Here is a 24,446-nt window from a genome sequence, read left to right on the forward strand (position 1 = left end):
GGGGGGAGAGAGATCTCCTTTCTCCCCTAGTCCCAGGCCCCCTAGACAGCTCCCCCAAATGGCTGGGGGCAGGAGAAGGAATGGGAAGGCAAGCCCTCCCAGCAGGATGCCATCTTCCTAGGGCTCTTCCTCGAAATTAGGGCACATTTAGGGGAAAGGCAGGAATCAGGAAGTGACCAGTCCCGGCTCCATTTCCCAATCCTGTCCTCACAGATCCCCACCCAGCCCTGCTGGGAGGCCAAGCGCACTCCGCCAAGAGCCTTCCCTTGCCTCACAGACACCACCCAGCAAGAGCCACTCAGAAATAGAAAAGACGGCCCTGTTTATTCTACTTCTCGAAGGCGCAGGCCTCTTATCTGGACTTACAGGCCTGTGCTCACCGGTGACCGCGGCTGGCTGCATCTCCCAGAGCCTGGCCGTGCCTCAGGGAGAGAGGAAGGTGAGGTGCCCGCGGCTCTAGCACCTGGCCTGGACCACCCATTCTCTCAACTCTGCCAGGCTCTGCCAGACCAAGAGTCGAGGGAAAATCAGGCTCTGTCATGCCCGGGGCCAAGAGCGGGGACCCTCAGAAATCACAGGAGAGGGCAGGGCTGTATGTTCAACGTGAAACCCCTTAAGAGGAAGGAAGACCGAAATGAGGTTGTTTGACCCAGCATCCTAGGGAAACCCCCAGAGGCCTCCTCTTCTGTTCCCTGAGAAGCGAAGCCCTATAACCCAGAGGAGGGGGGTGGGCGGGCCGATCGGAGCCTCTTCTCCCCAGCTTTAGCTCTACAGGCCGGGGCGACCGAGGAGATGTGCCTGAGCCTGCGGGAGACGCCAAGGGCAGCCCAGGCAGTGGGTCCTGACAGGGACGGCCCTCCCCAGGTCCTGCCGGGGAGGCAGTGGAAGGTAATGCTGGTGATGGCTCCCAGCTGTCGGCCAGGAGGGAGGTAGGCTGATGAGAGGGGACCAGACAGCATCCGTGTTAGGTCCCACACTGCAGGCAGAACAGCAGTGTTTGAATGGTTCTAATGCTTCCGGATGTCGGGCACCCCACGGAGCTCAGAGATCAGGAGTCAGGAGCCGATGGGGGCCTACTTAACCTGTAAGGAAAGCTGCAGGTTAGCTTCTCCCACCCCCGCGGAGAAGCCTGCGGGCCATACCCAGGACCCAACACACTCAACTGTGGGGAGCACCGAGCCATTCAAGTCTTCAGTTATCCCCTCGTCGAGTCCTTGACCCCCGACAGGCACTCTCTGGTTCTTCTCCCTGACTACATGGTAGAATCACCTGGGGGGTTTATAAAGTCCCCCACCCCTGTCGGCACCCAGAGTCTCTGGAGGCAAGACCTGGGAGCTGCACTCTTAAAAAAAAGCTCCCCTGGTGAATCCAGTGCGGCCACAAGGTCAAGAGGAGGGGAGGAGGAATTCAGATAATTTCTGTAGGCTCTTTGGCTACAGCTCTGAATAAGGAAGTAAAAATTCACTAAAATCAAGTTTTGAACTATCTGTAAATAGACTCCATATCACAGCAAGGAAAATTTATGTCGGCACTAAAATTAGAACTTCCTGCCCATGAGGGCTGTTTTGGAAAGAATCTCCTCCTTGCGGGTATTTAAGAAGCCGGATTCTCCCCTTGCTGGAATGGGACATGGAGGGGCCATGGGAGCCTCCTCAGCCCAAGGACACTGCAGCTCTGGGGACAACCACAGGCTCTGCTCCCGGCTCCCTAGCTCTTTTTTTTTTTTTTTTTTAAGATTTTATTTATTCATTAGAGAGAGAGAGAGAGAGAGCATGAGCAGGGGGAGAGGCAGAGGGAGAGGGAAAAGCAGGCTCCCCGCCGAGCTAGGAGCCCGATGTGGGGCTCGATCCCAGGACCTTGGGATCATGACCCGAGCCAAAGGCAGAAGCTCAACCATCTGAGCCACCCAGGCGCCCCCCGGCTCCCTAGCTCTTAACCCCAATTCCAGGGTTCCAGACTGGCCTGGCCTCTGAGGAACACTTAGCATTTGGTGAGCCCCTCCCTCTGTGCCCCCTCCCCTCCCCAGCATCTGGCATATCTCATCCTAGTTCAACCCTAGTTACCACCAGGAGCTTGAGATAATTACTCCTATTTCACAGGGGGAGGGAACTGAGGCCCAGAGCCGAGCAAAACCTCCCAGGGTCATGCAGTCAGGAGTCAAACCCTGCTGGAGTCTCTGCAGATTCTTTCCACTGTGCCATGGGTCCTCCCGTGGGGAGGTGACAGACACAGGATGGTGGGGAGGCTGTGGGGGTGAGCGCACATGCACATGCACGCCCAAGCGTGTATGTTCGCAAACAGGCCCCTGAGCTTCAGGGCAAGGACCATCCCTGAGGCTGAGATTATGTCCCTCCTTTTTGGTATTAAAAAATGTGCTTATATAAAGCATGACTACTAGATGGCAGGATTTTTTCCCCTTTCAAATGTGCTTACTTGGATATATGAGAAGTTGGTCACTGTTATTCCCCAGCTTTCTTTTGTGAATTTTACTGGTGCAAAAAATCCGAAAGTCTGAGCCCCGAGGCACACTCCCTGCGCCCTCTCCAGGAACCCCCCCTCCCCCCGAGAAGGGGAGTCTAACGGGGGTGTGATCCAGAGTCCGTGAGGCTGGGCCTGCAGCCTGGCAGCCCCGGGAGCCTGTACACACAGCTGGGGCCCAACAAGGCCCGAGGAGCCCAGGCCCCGGGCACTTAGCCCCAGCTCCGCGCCACAGCGGCCTGGCGTGTGACTCGGGGATGAAGAGCAGCGCTCTGCGGACGGCAGCAAAGGTGGCCGGAGTCGGTCTGGGGGGCATGGGGGGCACAGTCCACACTCAGGGAGCAGGACGCAGCCACTACTCCATGTCCCCCTCCAAGTCCCCCTCTCTGACTGCACTGAGGCTCACATCCTCAAGACTAGAGTGAAAGCCTACCCCTCACAGGGATGGGGACAAGGCCAAAGCTCTGACACGGGATGGGGAATGGACACCTGTCATCAGCCCTCCCCGCACACAGTGGGAGCTCCTTACCCTTCAATGATGCGATTGTTGTCCTGAAGGTCGAAGGCCAGCAGCTTCATCTCCTTACAGAGCTCTTGCATGCTGTCCGAGGCAGAGGCAAGAGAGGCGTCTGCGGCTGAGGCCGAAGTTGTCCTGCTGGCCTCCTTCCCCAGGAAGCCCGCCACCTCGACTCTCTATTCCTGCCTCCGGGGCCTGAGGCAGAACCCCTCGGGCTCTAACCTCTGCACCCGACCCCCTCTCCCACCACGCCCTTCCACACACACGCACACGCACATGCACGCACACGCCCCTCTCTCCAGCACTTACTGGAGAACCAGGTCCGTCAGTGCAGGGCTGGGATAGGTGGCTGTCGGGGGTGGTGAGACCTGAGCGTCCTTTGTTCTGTCCTGAAGGAGCTGGTGACATAACCAGTCAAGGATCTGAAGGGAAGCCACACTTTTGTCAGGCGGGATGGGCCAACAGGTGTGCTTTTTTTTTTTTTTTTTTTTTTGCAAGGGAGGCGTCAGGGTAAGAAAAGGATAACAGAACAGCGCCCCGCCTGCTTCCCTGGCGCCCCCAGAACGCCCGAGCCTTTCCTGCAGGCCCCTGCTTCCATGCTGCGCGGCAACTGCTCCAGCGACCCTCACTTGTCTGTGCTTGGATTTAACGGTCCAGACGGCCAGGCTCTCCTCTGGATCGAACCCACACCCCAGTGGCCCAGTGTGAGCCAGGAGCCTCGGAGAGGGGGCAGGGCAGCCCAGCCGGCCTCTGAAGGACCGGGGCTGCTGCGGGGGCTGCAGGCGGGCGACCAGAGCAGCAACCTTCTCAAGCCGCCTGTGTGTTGGTCTCTTTCCAGAGAGGAGGGTTCACGTTGCCTCTCTCAGGAGTAGCCTGGAACCTCCTCGGCTACACGGGGCAGGAGGGAGATGTCCTGGCATTCTGGAAGCTCTGTCCTTGCAGTGACCTTCAGTCTGAGAATGCCAGGAAGCGCCTTCCATTCTCTCTGTCCCCACCTCAGGGCACATTTGTCTGTCCGAGACCTCCTAGCCACAGCGTGCTGGGACTCGGTCAAGGGCAGCCTTGCCCAGAGGCAGGGGAGTGGGCCCGCGCCCCCAGAGTGCCTGACCGACCCGGCTCCTCTCAGCGGCGCCCGCCCATGGCCCTGACCTTCTCGCACCTTGCTGAGGCTCTCCTGGGCAACCTGGGCTTCCGTGTTATAGGCAGCCACAGAACAGCCGACCATGCGCAAATGGTTCCTGGTCTCGTGCACCTTCCTGGAGAGAGCAGATGAAAAATCCAAGCTGGGTTTGCTCGCTCTTCCCGGAGGCCAATCCAGCTGTCCTTCTGGTCACCACACAGACATGGGGGAGAGCGGGAGCTGAGGGGTCCCGGGCATGTGCTTCCCTCGCTGCCTCTGTCCCCCCCGGTGTGCCCTCAACCCTCCCTGTCCCACTGGGGGAATGCGGATGACACTTCCGACTGAGGCTGCCGGGGGTCCCATCAGAACCACAGGGGGAGCCTGGCACACACACGGGGGAGGACGAGCGCGGGGCCAGGCGAGGCTCCAGAGAGGCAGAAGACAGCCCAGCCCAGCGCGCTTACTCTGGGCACCGCCCTATTGCCAGAGCAAACCGAGGTCAGGACTCTTCTAGCAATTCTCTTTTTTCTCTAAGCAGAGGGACGGAGCAGGAACATTTTCCCCATTGAAACCAATCCAAGGACAGACAAGCCGGTGGTCGATTCCCTCCCCTACCTACACATTAGAATTACCTGGGGGCGCTTTTAAAATGCTGATATGCAAGCCTGACTTCACACCAATTAAATCAGAGTTTGGGGTGGGTTAGGGGTGGAGATGCCATATTCTAATGTGAGGGTGGGTGAGTGCCTGGGTCTCAGCCCCATAACAAGCCCACAGGTCAGATGGGCCTGGGAACCTGCCTTCTCTTCTCAGGCGGGGCCAGTATTCCCACAGGCAGAGGAAGGAGAGGGGCTCATGTGAGAAGGAAAAACCCAAATCTCCTCTAGGAGACAGTGTGAGAGGCTTCTATTTACGGGCCTCTGCCTGCCCCTGTGTCCCTGACCACTGGAAGTCTATAAGCCTGCCTGGCCTCACCCCAGAGGGATCTTGTGTTCTCCCCAGAGAAGAGGTTTCCCAACATACCCACCTGGGAACATGGAAAGAACCCAGATTTTAGAGGCAGTCATACCCAATACTAGTCGTGGGTCTGCTACTTAACTAGCTGTGTGGTATTGAGAATGAGACCTGTGCTCCGAGCCTCAGTTTCCTCATCTGGGACGTGGGGTGATAGTATCTACCGCATGGGGTACATATTGTGGGATTAAATAAGCTAATGTACAGAAATCGCCCAGGTGCATAAAACCACACAATTTTTTTTTTGCCTTTCTTCCTTTACGACTATCTCCCTTCAATCAGGGCTCTACAAATCCCAGCGTTCTCTGAAGCCTGAAGAGCCAGACCAGGAAGGGCCCCAGGGTCTGGGAGCCCAGGAAGGAGGGCCAGACTGTTACCTCATCCACCTGCCGTGCGTGACCAGGGATGTCTGATACTTCTGCACACACTTCTCCTGGAATACCTTCAGGAGCCTTTTGGCTAAATGACTAAAATTCACTCTGAAAAGACAGGAACACCAAGGCACAGAAATAAGCAGCCAGACTCACCTGCGTCCATGCCTAGCATCCCAAGGAGACCTCCTCCGAGGGCTGGCATCCCCAGCAGGGCTAAGTCGCCAAACAAGGAGGAACTGAGGCTCACACACATGAAATGGGGAGGTCAGTGCAGTGGGGACACAGGACACAGGGACAGAGAGACGTGGAAGGACCAGGGGATCTCAGAGAACAGATACACTCAAGCCCCGTCCTCACAGGGAAGGCGAGATGCTTCTGGAGATTGAGAGAGGGAGAGAGAGTGTGTAAGGGTCAGGGGTGGGCGTGGAACTGGGGGAGTGAGTCTCCAAATAATCATTTAAATCAGGGAGGACCTCCAGGAAGATGAGTGTCTAGGGCACAGGGGAGCAGAGAGGAGCACAGCGAAGGTCAGGAGCAGGAAGCAGTGAGCGGTAAATCAGGGAGGACAGTTAGGGAAAGAAATATGACACACGATCTTGTTCGTGCTGCAAATAAATCCAATGACATCAAGCCTGCTTCAGAGTCAGCTACCCAGTCTCCTTCCCCTGGCCCCAGATAACCTGCCCCAGACACAGTCACCCGCTTTGCTTCTGCCCAACTACAACCTGGGAGCAGGACCCTTCATCACACAGAAGATGGCTCCTGCCTGGGGATCCCCACGCTCCCACTCCCCCACCTGCCAGGGGGACAGGCTACTCACTTATCCAGCTTGTGAATCTGCTCCTCGTTGTAGCCAAGCCCTGAAGGAAACAGGGAGGAATGATGTCACCTGCCCAATCAGTCAACAAAACAGAATGCCACGAGGGTTTGGGGACAACTACAAGGATGCAGACAGCTCGGCCTGGCCCTGGGGGCTCACAGTCCAGTGGAGCCAGGAAGGACTGAGGAGTCAAACAGGAAGCATTATGCCAAGTAGGGGCCACAGAAGCTGCAGGGAAATTGCCGCAGGGACCCTGGGGCTAGGGATGGAGAGAGGAGTACTTGGGGAACATTTCAGGTAGGAAGTGGTGGATGAGTGGGCCTTGAAGGATGTGCGGTCAGCCCCAGCTCCTCATCCAACTCCCAGAGGCACTGAAGCCTGCAGCCTGCGGGCCCCATTCCGGACCATTCAAGCTGCGGGCAGAGCCAGCTGGAGGCTCTGGAGCCTTGAGCTGGATAAGCCAGGCCACCACCCTTCACCTCTCCTTCACCCCCCACCTCCCCTGCATGGACCACTTTGGCCCGAAGTGCTGGTTCTCTGCCTGGGCCACCGCGTGCGGATGCTCACCGCGCTAGGGAGATGCTGCCCCCTGCTGGGCTTCGAGGGAACGGGCCTCCCTTGGCCAGAGGCTAGAGGCTTCCCTTGCTGCCTCCCGCCCAGTTCCCTAAGAGCAGACCCCCCTGCCCTGGGCTTTTCGTCCTGGGCCCTGCTCTCAGCCAGCTGAGCACTGGTGAATCCCAGCTGCAAGTCCCAGCCCGGCCTCCTAGCCGCAGGAGGCTGCGGACGCGTGATTCTGCCGCACAGAGTTGGCTTCCTCATCCAGCCTATGGAACACCCAGGACGGCTGCGCGGGGAGAGAGAAAACCGGCGAGTATTTTTCGGAGTGGCATCTTTCAACATTCCAGGGGTGAGCTGTCAAGGGTTATTCTTCCTTCCGTGTTTAATCTTCATGAAGGAGTCTTGCCGACCGATAGAAGCAAAACTCTTTGAGGCTGTGCGGCGGAGTGGTTAAAAGCCTCCGGACCAGGACTGCTTGGGCTACTTAACCTCCCAGGGTCTCGGTTTCCTTATGTATAAACAGGGGAGGGTAACGGTGCCTAGGGTTTTTACAGGCATTAAATAAGTGCAGATCATGCACAGCCCAGAGGACGGGGTCCAGCGCATGGGAGATGCCCAGATGGGGGGGTGGAGGGTGGGGGGTGGTGAGGCTAGGATGATGGAATCCCAGTGAGGGAGGCAAAAAAGCCTCTGAGGTTCTCTGAAAATCACAGCAAAGGGGGCCAGCGGGGCGTCAGGAATGGGGAGTCTCCGTTTTCCCGGCTTCTGGGTTGCTCTCCCCCTCCACGGCCAGACTCCAGAGGCAGGACCCAGGCTCCCGAGGGCAGACGATCATCTAGATCTGCATGTTCCAGCCACTGGACACACGTGGCTACTGAGCGCCTGGCCCAAATTTTTATTTTAATTTCATTAATTCAATTAACTAAAAATTTAAAACTGGAGCAGTGTAAAATATTGTTTTCCCGAAGAACGCAGCTTTATTGCTTCGGTAAGATGACAGTTCGGTCTGCTAAAAAATTAGCTTCAGAAGAGAGATGTGCTGTGAGTGTCAAATACACGCAGGACTGTGAGGACTTAGCCCCCCCCTCCCAAAAAAAAGAATGTAAACTCTTTAATATTTTTTTTATATTGATTACATGTGGAAATGACAATTTGGATATATTGGGTTAAATGAAACGTCTTATGAAAATTAATTTCACCTGCTGGTTTCCACTTTTTGAATTATGGCTACTGGAGAGCTCAAAGTTAGGTACATTGCTGACACCCTGTGTCTATGGGACAGGGCTCTTTCGATAATCCTAGCGCTGGAGGAGAACTTGGCACTCAAGCCCAAGGCCTACAGTCCACACATCAGAAGCTTGGGGCATGGCTGGGGAGGGAGAGGGTTGGTTCCCGGGGTGGGACCCCCTCAACCCCAAGAGTCAACTGGGAGTCAGCATGCTGGCACCCCAGCCCACCCCTGGGTGCCATCCTACCGTGCCGCATGATGGCGGTCACCATGGGCACGCAGCTGCCCGTCCCTGAGCCTGTAAATGAGCTGCTCCTGCCCCCGGAGGTCCTCTGTGAGGACAAGCAGAGAGTGCAGGCGGAGTAGCTGGCCCAGGGACTACAGGATATGTCTTCAGACCCTCCCTTACCTGGAAAGCCTGGCTGTTTCAATGAGCCAAAGACACAATGGCTAGGGAAATGTCCCTCAAACTGTAAAGGGCTCTGCAGAGGTGAGGGCTCTCTTCCAGGGGCCGCCCCTCCTAGAAGAGCCAGGCTCCGGCCCTCTGAGCCCCCCATGCATGCCATCTACACCTCTCCCAGGGCAATAGGCACAGGCCACCTGTCCCTCACTGTCTGCAGGCAGCTTGGAGGTGGGGACCCTGCCCTAGACCAGCGGCACCCTGGTGCCACACGGAGGGCACCCAGCAGCCACGCGGATGGTCCGAACAGCCGGATATGAGCAGAGGGAAGGATGGAGGAAGGGAGGGAAGGGAGAGCTCCCAGGATAGTTTGCTCTCCCCACGGCTCACCTGGCCTCATTCTGGATTTCTTGAACTGTTTGTAGATGAGGTTCATCTTGTCCAAACAACACTGAATCTGCTGGATGCTGTGGGCAGGAGACAGGGACCAGGCAAGGGGAGAATCAAACAGCAGAGAGTAAAGGGGAAGGGAGGGGATGACATGGCTGGCGATGGGTGGGTGGGGTGACAGAGAGCTGTCTGCCTGCAGAAGGAGCCTCATTGCCACAGTTCAGGGGGCCAATCTGGGAGTAGGGGTGACTCTCCTATCCCTAAGCTTTTCTGAGGTGCTGTGGGGCCAGCTAGCCACCACTGATTCCCAAGTTTATTCTTTCTGTCTCTGTCCCTCCCTCCCTCTCTCTCTCTCTCTCTCTCTCACACACACACACACATACACACACACACACTCCAGGTATTTAGTCAAAGATGAAACACACAAAAAGCCAAGCAGGACAGGCCACAGGAGAATGGCCTTTGCTACGCTAGAAGGCTTGAGAACAGAATCCAGACAGGAGTCCGGCAGAGCCTGCTGGGGATGGGAGTGGAGCCGAGGCCTCTCTCCTGGTGGCCCGGGGAGAGTAGAAGTAGGGTCTTCTTGGTCTCTCCAGCATCTGGCACATGGAAGGTGTTTAAATAATGAATCAAAACCCCTGTTTAAAACACGGATGAGGGGCGCCTGTGTGGCTCAGTCGGTTAAGCATCTGCCTTTGGCTCAGGTCATGATCTCAGGGTCCTAGGATCGAGCCCCACATTAGGCTCCCTGCTCAGCAGGGAGCCTCCTTCTCCCTCTCCTCCACCCCCTGCTTGTGCTCGCTCTCTCTGTCAAATAAATAAATAAAATCTTAAAAAAATAAATAAAATAAAATAAAATAGGGGCACCTGGGTGGCTCAGTTGGTTAAGCGACTGCCTTCAGCTCAGGTCATGATCCTGGAGTCCCTGGATCGAGTCCCGCATCGGGCTCCCTGCTCGGCAGGGAGTCTGCTTCTCCCTCTGACCCTCCCCCCCTCATGTGCTCTCTCTCTCTCATTCTCTCTGTCTCAGATAAATAAATAAAATCTTTAAAAAATAAAATAAATAAAATAAATAAAATAAAATAAAATAAAACAAAACATGGATGAATCCACGGTCCTCAGTCCTGCATGGAGGCAGACGGATGTGGGAGATGACCTCTCAAGGACCTTCACCTCAAGGTCAGTGTTTCTTCCTTTCCCTTCTTGGGCTGGATACAAACAGTTGAGATATTGAGTGTGTGTGTATGGGGTGGTGTTCTTCCCCACCCTCAGGCCTGTTTAGCTCCACTCCCCTCGTGAAGCTCCTCCCAGTGACCCCGTCTCAGCTATGTCTGGAGCTGGATTCTGGGCCGGGCCCAAGCTGGGTCCCAGGCACCTGTCCTTTGGAGAACTTGGGGTAAATGAGACCTCAAATCTAGTCTTTATCCAAAGGACTCGGGCCAGATACGTCCCAAATTCAGAATTGTCATGATTCTAGAAAGGCGATCCAGCAGACATAGGCTATGTTGTGGGATAGCCTGAGTGGGGTCTAGGGTGGTACCCCTTGTCCAATACACTCAACTTTTAGAGAACTGTAAGAATATCCACTCTAAGTGGGATACATAGACTAAAAGAAGACTCATGTCAGAAGACTGAGGTCAGGTTTTGCAGCCAAAACAAACAAACAAAACCCTATGGTTTTCAGAGCTCTTTGACTTCAGAACTGAAGGCCCTGGTTAGGAATCCCTGTTGGCACTGACTAGAGTAGGTACTGAGGAGAATGGGCCATGCTGGTCAGGGCCGGGCCCCACACACCGGGCTGTGAGGGGGGCAGGCGGGCATTTTTATGTTTGTTGAATGTAGGCCAAGAACATAGGCTTTGGAGGTGGGCAAACGTGACGTGAAGCCCTACCACTGTCATTTGTCATGGACCGGCTGCGACTCAGGGCACATTAACCTCCCAGAGTGAGCTTCCTCATCTACAAAAGGGGCATACCCGTAGTAGCATTCTGGGGATTAAATGAGATGATAGAAGTAGGAGGGCCAACGCAGGGAATGAGCAGAGCAAGGGTTCAGAAGAGGAAGGGAACGAAATTATTCTTTCGTTTAGAACTATTGCACCTGCCAGGATTTCTAATTCTCTCTCTAAACTCCCAGAACGGGGCAGGACCCCAGATGCTTTCCTCCTTCTGGCCAGTCTCAGGGAAGGGTCTTGCACATTCTTGGATCCCACAGCACTACCCCATAGCCCAGCACCCTTGCCAAGATAAGGGAGAAAGCTGATTGATTCCTAAAACAACTACTGGACCTTCTGAGCTGTGTGCCCCTGCCCCCACCCCCACCCCACCAAGAAGGAAAATCCCACAGACCTTCTGTCCGCATGTACCTGATCCCGGTTCTTCACCAGCTCAGAGCTCAGGTTGCTCAGGCTCATCTGGGTCTCTGTGATACTGTAGGAACATCTGGAGAGGGCCTCTGCCAACTGGAAGACAGAAAAAAGGGCAGACCCCCGGGGGGTCCTCAGCTCAGGGTTCTGACAGCAGCCCAGGTGAACCACTGCCCCACCACTCTGCTCTTACAGCTGCCCCCCCACCCTACCCCTGCCTCACTCACAGCCCGCAGCTTGGACCTCAGCTCCGTGACTCTCTTCAGCTCCTGCATCTCAGGCATCCCAGCCACACTACTGAACCTCCAGGAAGGACAGAGAAAGGACACGGCTGGGGGATCGGGAGGCACAGCCCCGCGACCACATGAGGAATATGACATCTTTGGGACAGGCTTGCTGGCTTCTGAGGGTACCTGGGGAGTTTTGTGGTTGGATCAGAAGAACCAACCTCAAGAGGCCCCTACTCACCAAAGTCGTACCATTGTTGAGCATTGCAAAGAATAAAATGGAGGCAGATGGAAACAATGTGAAGCTATGAAAATTCATGAGTCCATGCAGCAAGGTGACCGTTAATGAACTCCTTACTAGGAATATTTATAACTAAAGGAAAAGAATGAAGCTCCTTTCCAGTAGAAACTGTATGTCATGATAACCAATAGCTTCCTAGTAAGGGAAAAACTATATTTTATGGCATATTAGCCAATAATGTTCTGGGATCTGGACTATTAGCATCGTGTTGCCCCCAGTGAAGTTATTCGCTTGGGCATGGCATTAAAATCCATGATTAATGATTCAGGCCTGGACAGGGAAAATGTGACCACATGATAGAGGAATCAGGCTGTCCCCACCCAATGGTGGGAGGAAATGAAGTGTACTCGGTGTCATCTATGATGTATTTAGCCAAAAAAATACTCCACTTGAATCCATCTAGCCTTGAGAACTCTCAGTTTCTAAGAAATGCTGGAAAAGAAGGAAAAAAAAACAACCCACAGGGTGTAGAGGAGTCCCTAGAGTTCAGAAAGTGGGACAATGGATATTGTCCCCCCAAAATGCTGGGGTCCGGGGGAAGGGGAGAGATAGTCTGTCGAGATTAAAATGGACTTAAGGAACATAACATAGACGCAAAGTGTGGTCTTGGATTGGAGCCTGGTTTGGATAAAACCAGCTAGAAAAGGAGAGTAGGGGGCTAGTTAGAGAACTTTGAGTATGGATGACTTTAGAGGAGATGAAAAGGCATGGGCAAGGGGCTGGAGAGCTCATTAGCTGAGAACAGCAGGTTATAAGAGTGCAAGTACTATCAAATCTCACGTCGGTTAATATACATATACTTAAATACACGTAGCAGAAGACTATCTATCTAGAAGGACGTCTATTACTACCATGCCACAACCTAGCTCTGGGTGGCAAGGACGTGGTATTTTTATTTCGGTTTTGCTTATCTGTATTTTCCAACTTTCTACAATTAGCACATACCATTTCTACCACAATCACAATCAGGGGAAGAATCCCGTGTGCTTTGGCTTGGGAATGGTGTTGGCAGAGGGGGAGGGGAAGGAGAGAGGAAGGGGGAGAATCAGAAGCTCCACAAAGGCCGGAGTTCACCATTATATCCTCAGTACCTCGCACAGTGTTCGGCACATGGTAGTTCCTTCATACGGGGTTGTTGAATGAATTAGTGAATGAACAAATGGATTTTAGCATGTGCAATGCTTGCTGGCAGAAGCAGCTGAGGCTGTCTAGTCCAGCTGGGCAGGGAGGCCAGGGAGATGGGTCTGAGCACCAGTCCTAGCTGCCCCCTCGTCTGTCTTGTGGGATCTGGGGTCAGTCACTTCAGCTCTGCAAGACTCAGACCTTCGAGTACATAACGGAGAGATAAGTCTCCGTATTTGTGGGCATCAAACAGGACCTCAGAGCTCAGGCGCTTGGCTGGACAGCATGGACATACACTTGGTGTGGGGGGGGAAGCATGGGGGCTCCTGAACCAGTCCCAGCTGCTGAACAGTGCCACCACAGGGCAGCAGCCGCGAGGAAGACCAGGTAGCACCAGGACAGAGGCGAGGACACTCTGCCAAGGGAGCGTTGGCTTGGGGAGCCCGAGGCAGGAGGAGAGCACTATGGGAGAGGTGAGTCACCAGGCTGGGCAACGGCAGCCACTTTATGCCTGGTGCTCATTAAATTACCTCCGATTCCAGAATCTACGGATCTGAGGATGTTCAAAAAAGAACGGAATTGCAAAGCGTCAGAGGGAGGAGGCCTTCAAGATCATCCAGTCCTCTCATTTTGAAAACGAGGAAATAGTGGCTCAGGCTAGGAGAGAGAACAGTGGCCTGAGGTCCCAAGTGAAGAGCTTGGACTGGGCCTCTGACCCTCTGCCCGGAGCTCCTCCTGCTCCTTGGCGGGAGGGAGGCTGGAATATGCTTCGAAGCAGGCACCCCTCTGAGCCTGAGCTCTCTAGATACTCCATACCTCCAGGGGGGCTGGGGTCCAGAAAGCAAGGAACGGTGGCCAGCAGACCCAGGACTCCAGCCCCAGGGCTGGCCTGTTGCTTCTCCACAGTCCTCAGGCCAGGGCAAATGGGCAGACAAATACCCCAAATGCTTTCTGGACCCCCTTTCTGTGCCCTGGACAGAGCAGCCCCTCATCTCTTCCACCATTTGAAGGGGGCTCAGCCAGGCCAGGAACTCTGTCCCTATCATCTAGAGACTCTCCTCCACCTCTTCCCACACCTCTGTCGCCCCATCTGCCCCCTCCTCAGAATCGCTGCTGCGCACCTGGGAACCTCCCAGGACCTTCCTAGGGAGAGGGGCCAGGCGACGAGCGGGGTGGGGACATCAAGCCGTTCAGCACAGGTTCTGCTCCTTTGTTATTGTACTCCACCCAGTAGGGAAGGTTCCAGAAACCATCAGCTTCCCTGCGCTGCAGCGCTACCCCTCTCACCTGTACCCCAGGCCGTGCCTTCCAAGATCTGGGGGGCGGGGGGCGGCTGTGCCCACTGCTCGGAAGTGCTCTGGCCAATGAAGTTTTCCTGCTTCTCATCTCCAGGCCCTGCAGCTTGCTCCCCTCCTCCCCAGCCTCTCGCTCTGTCTGGCCCATCACCCCTAATTAGCCCAAGTCAGCCGTGGGGTGGGCATGGAGCCCCAAGGCAGGGCGGGGAAAGGTGAGGACAGTGTAAGACCCAGAGACAGAAGGAAGAGCGTGGAGGATGAGACCACCCGGATCCCCATCCTGTCGGGGGCGGGGCGGGGGTTGGCCGAGGCTTTGAGGGCCTCACCTACAGTGCTGCTCTGGGGCTTCCTACCTGCTGAGGCAGTGCCCCCGTGGGGCCCCCCGTTCCCCCTGCACTGCCTGGGTGGTGGTGGTGGGGGAGGTACAGTCACCCGGCAGGCTGGGGGATGAGGGACAGGTAGGGGTGCCCTCTGTATTCTCCAGCGGCAGGGAGGGTGGGAGCTCTGGGTAGGGGAAGGCGAAGGGCATGGCTGGAAATATTGGGGGTGAGGAACAGGCAGACAGAGAAGGGCTGAGGGGTCTGAGCCAGCCTCACACCTGCCGCAGCCCCGCTGCCCCGGGCAGGACACCCACCTCTCGGTGCCCAGGCTGCTGCTGAGGAAGAGGAGGGCCATCCGCGTGACCTCCAGCGTCCGCCTGCACGTAGCCTGGAGCATCTCCCTGCAAAAGGGGTGCTGAGTCAGAGCTCCCTTCCGCCAGGGGGCCGAGGGCACGGCCCCAGGGCTGCGTGGGAGAGGTCTACCCTGCCTGCCCTGCCCATCCAGCCCTCGGGGGTACTCACACACACCAGTGCAGCCCCCGAAACATGAACTCCTGCCCGGCCAGCAGGGTCTGCGCCAGCCACAGGGCCTGGTAGCCGGCGCCCAGGACACTCTGCAACACACAGGCCGCGGGGCTAGGAGTCCGGCTCCCCCGACTTGTGCGACCCCTCCCTGCCTCCCGGGCCCACTCTCACCTTGGCGGTGGTGTAATCTGCCTGCAGGTCCACTTTGGGGAAGAACTTGGGGATGTCCTGAGCAGCTGCAGACAAAGACCCTGTCTGAAGGCGCTGCCTATGTGACCTGGACGAACCCTAAGTTCATCTTTCCTTATTCCTCACTCACGCCCACCCTCACCCTGTCTTCCACCTCCAGCTTCCCACCCGGCACAGAGCGCCCCCCAAGCCTACATAAACGCCCTCTATGTGCTTCTCTACAATTGCAGTCCCTCACTGCCCCCTCGTGTCCGCTTCGGAGAACTACATACAGCCTCACGCCCAAAGTCCCAGAAAGAGCCTGAAAATGGGCTAAAACCACCCTCGTACCCAGGAGCTTCAAGGTTAATCCCCCTTCCCAGCATTGGAGACCCTGAGAAGGAGGGAGAAGGGATGATACTTCTTCTAGAACTTGGAAGATAAAACTCTGGACCCCTGACTACCTTCCCTTCTCTCCAGCACCTTGGGCTCCTGCCTCCAACCCAAACTATCCGAGGCTTTCCCACCCATCACAGAGATTGTGGAAATCATATTGAATCCAGATCTCCCTGTTTCAGTTGGAGTTTCTTCCACAGCTCTGTGGACACTGAGAAGCATTTCAGAGGTGTGGGAGAAGGAGAGGCCAGATCTGCTTTCTGCACCCCGTGGGCCCCAAGAAACACCCACAAGAGATACTAATCAATATCCTGGATCATAAACCCCTGCCCCTTATAGAATGTGAGAAGGAGAAAAGATCCAGCCTGTGGGCCCTACTCACGGTCCCTGAAGGCCAGCCCCTTGGGGGTCTCGCTGGCCGTGCTGAACAGGGCCAGGGGGTGGCTTGCGGTCGTGTGGGCGATATGTTGCGCTGACAGGCTGGGCTCGAGGATGCAGAGGTGACCCTCAAAGAGGAACTTCTGGTGCTGGGGTGCCACCCTGGTCTGCTCATACACAGCATCCAGAAAGATGGCTATCCTAGACACACCAGGGGTTCCGGGGGAGGGAAGAGGGAGGACAGGGAGTGTCAGCAAGATATGGGGTTCAGGTGACCCAAACCCCAGCTCGGTCTTCATCCACAGAGAGGGCTCAGCTTTCAAAGGGAGGGACCGGGTGATTGCCTCTCTTATCAAGGGTGGAGAGACAAAGGTTAGAGCTCGTTTCTCATTGGAGTGGATGAGGACAGAGTAGGAACAGAACACAGGAGCCCCAATACCCAGGCTCTACCTTTGCACCCCTCCCGGCAACACTCCCACTAAAATTCACCTAGAATTTTAGAAATAAAGGGTTCTCTGAGCAATACATTGAGGAAACACATCGCCAACGTACACACTCACACATGCACACACGCACCCCTCAGATTCCTAATGCACGTTAGCATGGGGAGGCTTGCTGAATCTCTGGAGTCCAGCAGCAAGAAGCACCGTGTCACTTCAACTCTGTGGGACTGGTATTTTCCAAACTAAGGTTGGGCCCGGATGCTCCCCTATCTAAACAGCCCACAGACCGCCTGGGTAGGGAAGGCTCTCGAGCCTCTGCCCTGCGCTCCCGCGCACTCACGTGTTGTGGGCATGGATGTAGACGTGGTGCAGGACCGCCTGGGACAGGGAGAACACGTGGACAACGACCCGCTGCAGGATGTCGCTGGTCTCCGCGAAGAACTGGTCGAAGCCCCAGCACTTGGCCTGTTCCACCTCCAGGATGTTGGCCAGGACGGGCACCAGCTGGCTCTGCAGCCCCCTGGACCCCAGGACACGGAGACGGTCAGGCACCAGGGCCCAGACTCGTCCTCTTCGAGGAAGTCCCAGGGCGTTCCGTGAGAACGTCCTGAAGAGCCGGAACCCAGGAGGCGGGCCAGGGCGGGATAGGGAGGAAGGGCTGGATGAACTGGTTCCGGCATCCAGATGGGAAAACCGAGGCCTGCCCGGGAACATGGCATGCCTGAGCCGACGGGGCGCAAGCGGCCCTCTGAGGTAGGGCCTGACTCTGGGCGGTGGGGCCCAGGGAGGCCAGCCCAGACTCAGGTCTGTCGCTACTCACATGGACAGCCGGCAGGTGATGGGAAGGCTGTAGCTCCACTCCAGGAGCCCGTTCTCCTGCCGCTGCGTGCCCGCGATGGCCCCGGACGGCTTCTCCGTGATGATCCGGTACCTGCGCCGAGGGTCACCAGCTCAGCGGGGCCCCTAGCCCGTCGCACGTCAAGGGATGGCAAGCTCAGCCTGGAGGGCTCTCAGAGCCCTGGTGCTGATCAGCCCGCCACTCCCAGGGAACCTGGAAATGCCAAGCTCTCTGCTCCCTTCCGCTGCCCACTTCCTCTACCCCCTTCCCGCACCTCCCCCAGTCCGGCCTGCCTCTGCACCTTTGCCCTCGCTGTGCTCCCCTTCACTAACCCTCCCCTCCCCTCCCATCAAAGTTCAGCCTTCCCTAACAGCCTCCCCCCATTCCCCTCAGTCTCCTTCCCCTTTCCCTAACCTAATCCAGGTTCCACACAGCTGGACCCCTGAGCTGACAGTGGGTGTTTCGACCTTCCCACGAATCATCCTCGCCCCGTCCCCCCATCTTTGTCCCTGGCAGGCTCCGAAAACTTGGGCATGTCTCTTGGACCCCCCCGCTGAGGTGGGTGAGCCACAAGCGCACGGAGGGAGCACGAAAGGGGAGCACTCAGCCAAGATAAAGGACTGCTCTCCCATCAGTCAGGGCAGGCCTCAGCTTCTTGTTTGACTGGCTGACAACCAAGGACTGGAAAGGAGCCCGGGCAGAGGTGGCCCCGGGGAGGACCGCAGAGTGAGAGGAGGAAGAGAAGACACAGCCGGGACCGGTGGGGAAGGCCCAGGGTCCGGCCCCTCTCCTTCCCTGCCCGCGGCCCACCATACATCATTTCCTTGTTACGCCGTGGTCCACCAAAGGGGACGAAGGGAAGGCTGCCAGTGGCTGCATGGTACAGGGTGACCCCAATGCTCCAGAGATCCACGGACACCCCGAATGTCTTCTGCTGGGGCTTGCGAAGCACGGCCCGCTCATACATGTCGGGGTGCTGCCGGAGAGAGAACCCAGGAGCAGCCATGGAGGGGGAGGGTGGGCAAGGGCCCGAGCCCCCATCCATCAGACCTCCTTCCACCACCTTCCAGTGAAAACAGAACTATCAGAACCATCTCCTTCGTCATCTCACAAACTGGTGTGCAGTTAGCCCATCCAGAGCATTTCTCTCTGCCCACCCTCGGCCCTGGGGAAAATGGTGACCATTGGTGCCCCCTGCTCAGTGAGGCTCATAGCAAGGAATTAACTGCACAAGGGAGGCCCGGGCAGGGGGCCTGGGCAGAGGGGCCCGGGCAGGGACACTCGAGCAGAGAGGTCCAGGCAGGCTGCAGTATCACCTTTTCCGTCTTAGAGAACAGAATAAATTCTTCCAGTTTGGGCGGGGGGGCGGGCAGAGGTGACGCATACCTTGCCACATGCAGGGGGATTGAACAGAGCCCCTCAGGGGGGGTCCGAGAGAGTCACAAGTTGACGGGCAGCTAGCTGTAAGGGCGGGCCCTCAGCTTGGGCAGGGGTCCCCAACATCCCACTCACCAGGTACTCCTCAGTGCCATAGAGAGAGACAAACTTCTCGTCATCATCTAGCTCCCGGGCGGCCCCAAAGTCCGTCAGCTTGTAGATGCTCTGCCCCTCCTCCCCCACGAGGCGCATGATGTTTCCAGGCTTAATGTCCCGGTGGACGATGCCATTCTCCCGCAGGTGGTTCATGCCTGCCACTGGGGAGAGGAGGGCTGCTAGCTCCTTGGCCAGGAACGGCTCAGTGTCTGGGGCTTATTTGGGGCAGAACGCTGTCCTTGGGTCCAGATAGAGAGTTCACACGGGCTGACAGGTCATGGGAAACACAGGAGAAGAGAGATGGGCACGGGACAAGGGGTGGGGGGGTCCCAAAGACATGGGTGTTGAGATTCCACCAGGATTCTCTAAGAAATCAAGAGGGCCTCTTGATTTCTCTCTGCCTCCCCAAGGATGGTAAACCCCTTCCTGTCTGATTTGTTTTTAAAAATTGTAATAAAATAGACCTAACGCAAATTTGACTGTTTTAAGTGTGCCGTGCAGGGGCATTAAGTAGATTACCAGTGTGGTGTAACCATCACCACCATCCACCTCCAGAACTCTGTCAGTGTCCCAAGTAGGAACTCTACCTATTCAGCAGTCACCCTCATGCCTCCAGCCCCCCAGCCCCTGGCACACACCGTCCTTCTTTCTGTCTCCGCGGAGTTGACGGCACTAGGTCCCGCATTTAGGTGGAATCAGATAGTACCTGTGACTTCACTTAGCACAGGGTCTTCCTGGTTCACCCCCATGTAGCATGTGTCAGAACTTCATTTCTTTTTAAGGATGAATAGTATTCCATTATATGTATATATACTATTTGATCTCTCCATCAGCCCGTGACATTTGGGTTGTTTTCATCTTTATGGCTATTGTGAACAACACTGCCATGAACACTGGTGTATGACCTGCTTTAAAAAATTTTTTTCTAAGCTGGGGTTTTAAACAGCTGATTAGCAGGAATCAGACACTTGGATTCCGTCCGTTCGCTAGTGTCCGTCCTAGGTCTGTGGATGGAGAACCTCGGAGGTAGAGAACGTCTTCGGTGTTTGGGTATTTGTTTCAGAAATGTCAGACCCTCTGGGACTTCGCCTTCCAGTGAGGGCAGGGCCTGTGGCCGGTCTGACAGGGAAGGGGGCTTCCTGGGGAGGTCCAGGAGGGGCTCACCCACACAGCGCAGCACCACCAGAAACTCCTCCTCGGGAAGCCCGAAGGCGTTCTCGGGGCTCTCGAGCACGCTGAGCAGGCTCCCACTGGAGCAATACTCCATCACCAGCACCTTCTGCCGGCCGCCCCCCTGTGGGTGGGACAGAGAGAGGGAGGCTTGGGGTGGAAGGCAAATCTCCTGCCCACCCATCACGATGGGAGGCACCAGCTTTCTCAAGAGGGGGCAACTCAGCCTAGAGCCAAAAGCCGCCATTCTCTAGGTTCCAGCTTCTGGCCTGGCTTTCCCTCCTCGGCCTTACAGTGACCCCACACACCTGAGCCCACGGTCACCTTTTCCAGGAAGCCCTCTTTGATTAGGCCCTACTTCCCCTCTTAACTTTCCCATGTATTACCCCTGCACCCCACCCCCCAGCACTCTTTCCTCCATGCTACCGGTTGCTGCCCTTGGCTGACCAGCTCATGACCACGTCACCATTATTACGTGACCTGACTCTTCCCAGCCTGTGAGGGTCAAGGACAAGACCCCATCCCTCTGACCAGGCACTGGACCCACCGTCTCCTCCACCGCAAAGAGCTTGACGATGTTCTGGTGGTTCAGCTTTCGCAGGACCTCAAACTCCCTCACCTGCACCTCGAGGGGTCGCAGGTAGCTAGCCGTGTTGAAGACCTTCACAGCAACCAGCTCCCCGGATTTCTGCCGTGGGGGCAAACAGAAGTCCCACTCCTGCCCTGGGGAGCACAGCTACTCCCCCAGGCCTCCATGTAGCTTCTCCCACCTGCCCGACACCAGATATGAGCCAAATGGCCTGGTAGGGGCTGGAGGCTCCCACCCTCGGCTCCTTCCCCTCCTCAGAGGGAACATGGCCTGGTCCAGCGCTGGGAGGGGAACGAGGGCTTGGTGCACCTGACTGCACAGATGCAGGGGATGGTTTGTCATTGCTATTCCATTTCTGTTGACAACAACCACACAGGCACCTGCCACTCCCTGGTGCTAGCAGCCAAGCTGGGTCTGGAACCTGCTCTGGCTCCAGCTCTTGACACAAGACTGTGCGGTAGTTCTCACATATTCGGTCCAGAGCTGTGACAAAGGCAGGGTAAATCCAGACAAGTCCCACTTCCCAACTCCGCTATTCTAGATTTGCTGCCGCCTCCCTGGGATGCCAGCTTTGGGTCTTGCTCTCTCTCCAGACCCAAAGTGTGCCTGACAGAAGCATCATCCCAAGGAGCCCTCACAGCTCCCCACACTTCTTCCCAAAGCCATAGCGTCCCCCGGCTCCAGAGTGTGCTAGGCGTCTGCCTCGCCAGGGGCTGACAGGGCCAAGAACTTCCCCGGGCCTGAGGGGGCCTGGCCAGGGCTGTGTCCTACCTTGTTTCGGGCCTTGTACACACTGGCAGTGGCCCCCTGCCCCAGCAGGTCGTCCGTGTGCCATAGGTAATTGGCCGTGCTCTGCATCTCCTGCCCCTGGCTGGCTGGCCACTTCTGGCCTAGAAAAAGAGCATACTGGGGTCTGGGATTCCATTCCTGACCTGGGGTGGACACGGGTGGCCTGACAGGGAGCTGCGCCCAAGACCATCCCACAAAGGGTTCCGGTGTGGCCATTCCAGAGGTGAGGGGACGGAGGAAGTGTGACGCACAGAAAGGTTAAGAAACTTCTCCAACAAGAAGTGCCACCACTGGGGCCCTCAGCCCACAGCCCGCGCCTGTCCCGCCACAGGGCACTCTACCTGTCCTCACTCCCAGTCTTCTCCAACCCCCTCCCCAGAGGCCATTCTGCAGAGACAGACCTTTTTCTCTGTTACCGCTCCCAGGCACTGAGAATTCTGGGTTTTTGGCATCCAGGCCTGGGATTGTCCCAGGAAGCAGAAATAGTGCTTGAAGGAAGGGCCCCAGGTCAGGCAGCGTCAGCCACACCACCACAAATCTCCAGGATTGCAACATGGGCCTGGAGCCCTTCCCCACCCACTCGCCTGGGCCCACCACTTCCTGCTGGTGTGAGCGAACAGCTGCTGGGTGGCCATGTGGCCAGGTCGGCGTTGCTCTGGAGAGGAACGCACGCGCTTGCAGCAGGGAGTGTGCGAGTGTGTGTGCATGCGCGAGTGTGTGTGTGCGTGTGTGTGCGTGCGCGCACGCGCACCCGTGAGTGCCTGTGGGTGGGGGGGCAGGACACCATCAAATCCAAGGGCTCAGGAGCCCTGGGGAGAATCTGAAACCCTCTACAACTCCATTCCCCATCTTTGCCTCCATCTGTTCTCTCCAAAGGCCAGTTCCTCTAAAGCAATTGGCTCCAGAGGGTGTGGCCCCAGAAATTAAACTCCAATCCTCTCTGAAAAACAGGGTCAGGGCTGGTCTTAATGGGATGACTGGGAGAAGGGGCTTGAGAAGGGCCACCAGCTCTTACATACGCTCTTATAAGGCTGGACTAGGCAGGGCTTCTTCACCTTCTAACATCTGATAGGTTCTCAACCCTAGGGTCCCCACACCTGAAATCCTACAGCTCCTTGGCTTTCAAGCACCTTCTCTCTGTAATCTTTTTTAAAATGCAAATCTTGAGAATGTCAATTCCTTGACCCAGCGACCACTTGAAGAGACTTCGTAGCCAAGTCCTAGTTTCAGAAAATGTATTCGTGTTTGCATTTTCCAGAAGCAACTGCGATACAGAGAGACTCCCTGAAGATAGCGTAATAATAGCTCAGTTTGAATGAGTTGATCAGATACATCCCCCACCCCCTCCCCCCAGAGGCCGAGGAAGAATCATGATGCCAGCAGGCCTGGGGATGTGAAGCCTGGCAGAGCGCACTGAAACCAAGGCCAAGGAAGGGGTCCAGTCTGGGGAGCGGGTGGACAGCAGATTTCACCCCCTTCACAATCCTCCCCAGGGCCGCTCCTCCTCACGGGCCCTGGGGCTGGCGGCTGGGGGCAGGGCACAGCTGCAGACCGAGGGAATGCACAGTGTTGTGCAAAAGGCAGAGCCCCGGCAGCACGGCACGTCCTGGAAACGTTTGCTCCTGGTCCTGCCACGGCTGGGCCCACCAGCGGCTGGCGAGCGCATCCGGTGGGCTGTGCGAGCTCTGCGGCCCCCAGCTCAGCGCCGGGTGCGGGGAAGGCTGCCGTCCTTCGGGGGCGGTGGGCTGAAGGAGGGTGGGCGGCGGAGCCAGGGCACCCGCTGCCCCACCCACCGCCGCCACTCCTCCTCCTCCCACCGGGGGCTCTCCGGCGGCCAAAGGCACTTACCCCGCGCTCCGAGCAGCCGCGGATCAGGCAGAGACGCTCCCGGGCGAGAGTCTGTTGTGCTTTCTGTCTGCGGCAAGTCCAGGAGCTGAGCTACACCGGAAAGAGGAGGGCGGAGGAGAGGCACCCCTCGGTGCTGTTCGACGGTGCAGTGTGCTTCTCAGCCTCCGTCAGAGGCCACCGGCCCCAGCCCTTTAACCCCTTCCTGCCTGTCACCCTCCCCCACCGCGCCGGGGCTTTCCATTTCCCCAGCCGCTCCGGGAAGAGACTTTCCTCCCCACCGCCCGGGCCTGGCGCCGGGGAGAAGGACCGCAGGCGGGGTGAGGGCGGGCCCCGGAGCCGGGCAGGAGGAAAGGGCGCAGGCAGAAGCCGAACGTGGCGGCCGGCGCTGGGAAGCCGAGCCCAGCAAGGGAGCGTGGCGGCCGGTGGCCGCTCTCCTCCTGCATGACCGTCCCCGCCTCCCTCCGGCCTCCAGCAGCCCTCTGCAGGGGTGACCGCCGCCGACGGCGCGCGGGAAACTGCCGCGAATCCCAGAAGCGGCAGGGGGAGGCGCCACGGGGCCGCGAGAGCTCCGGCTCGGCGCCCGCAGCCCGGCACCCCGCGGAGAGCGGCCCCGCAGCCGCCCGGTCCCAGCACCGCCCCCGCCCACTCGGCACACTCACCCCATCTCGGCTGTGGGCCTGGCAGGCTGGTGGGCGCGCGTGGCATCCGCCGAGCTTTCAGGGCTCGCTGTCATCCATGGGCCGGGCGCACAGCATCCGGGCGGCCGCGGCCCCAGGGACCCCGAGGCTGGGCCGGCCGGAGGGGCCCGTGGCACCCCTGGAGCTGGGAGGGCTGCAGCGGAGGGTTTCCTCCTCGGCTCCCCCCGCCCCGGGACGGACACCGCTGCGCTGGGAGCCGGCTCCGCGCTCACACTTCCTGATTGTGTTCGTTCTCTCTCTTAAAGGGACAGAGGCGGCGGGGCGGCAGCCGCCACCGGCAGGAAGGAGAAAGGATGCTCTGAGTTCCCAAGTGGCGGTGACGGGCCCCGAGTCGAGCCACAGAGAGGCCGGACCCGACGCTGGGCGGCGGTGGCGGCCAACGGGTGCCCTTTGGGCATCTGCAGCCCACCGGAGCAGGGAAGTCCAGGACTTGGCCCACAGTTAACCGAGCAGGTTGGGCAAGTTAACCAAGTGGAGCGCCGCCTGGGAAGACGGAGTTCCCACACCCCGGAGCCCCAGGGAGGTCCAGGACCCAGGCCTAG

At 57.4% G+C, this 24,446-nt stretch overlaps 1 protein-coding gene across 11 annotated transcripts; it reads right to left on the reverse strand.

The window, feature by feature from the left end:
* Positions 1-305: 305 nt before the first annotated feature.
* Positions 306-24,154, reverse strand: IKBKE (inhibitor of nuclear factor kappa B kinase subunit epsilon). Of its 11 annotated transcripts, none has more exons than XR_006791146.3 (22): positions 23,866-24,154; positions 23,207-23,296; positions 21,341-21,459; positions 20,528-20,668; positions 19,975-20,104; positions 18,790-18,971; positions 18,093-18,253; positions 17,260-17,370; positions 16,780-16,959; positions 16,001-16,197; positions 15,226-15,290; positions 15,052-15,143; positions 14,844-14,930; positions 11,492-11,567; positions 11,248-11,360; positions 8,900-8,976; positions 6,324-6,363; positions 5,507-5,608; positions 4,155-4,251; positions 3,305-3,417; positions 3,008-3,113; positions 306-1,082 (listed from the first exon to the last, which is right to left on the reverse strand). XR_006791146.3 is itself a non-coding variant. In XM_064593910.1 (22 exons), exons 1-22 carry the CDS (start codon positions 23,909-23,911, stop codon positions 1,049-1,051), a joined length of 2,298 nt encoding a protein of 765 aa, XP_064449980.1. In that variant the 5' UTR covers positions 23,912-24,154; the 3' UTR covers positions 306-1,048. The 11 variants fall into 11 exon arrangements, 7 of the variants coding, with proteins under 7 accessions (XP_064449980.1, XP_064449979.1, XP_045732877.1 ...); XM_064593910.1 differs by having other exon boundaries at positions 3,008-3,079; positions 23,207-23,269; XM_064593909.1 differs by having other exon boundaries at positions 3,008-3,079; positions 11,492-11,561; positions 15,058-15,143.
* Between the last annotated feature and the right edge of the window lie 292 nt (positions 24,155-24,446).

Source organism: Mirounga angustirostris, unplaced genomic scaffold (genome assembly GCF_029215605.1).
Source record: "Mirounga angustirostris isolate CCGP_5_RB_7025 unplaced genomic scaffold, mMirAng1.0.hap1 SCAF_6, whole genome shotgun sequence".
NCBI classification, from domain to species: domain Eukaryota; kingdom Metazoa; phylum Chordata; class Mammalia; order Carnivora; family Phocidae; genus Mirounga; species Mirounga angustirostris.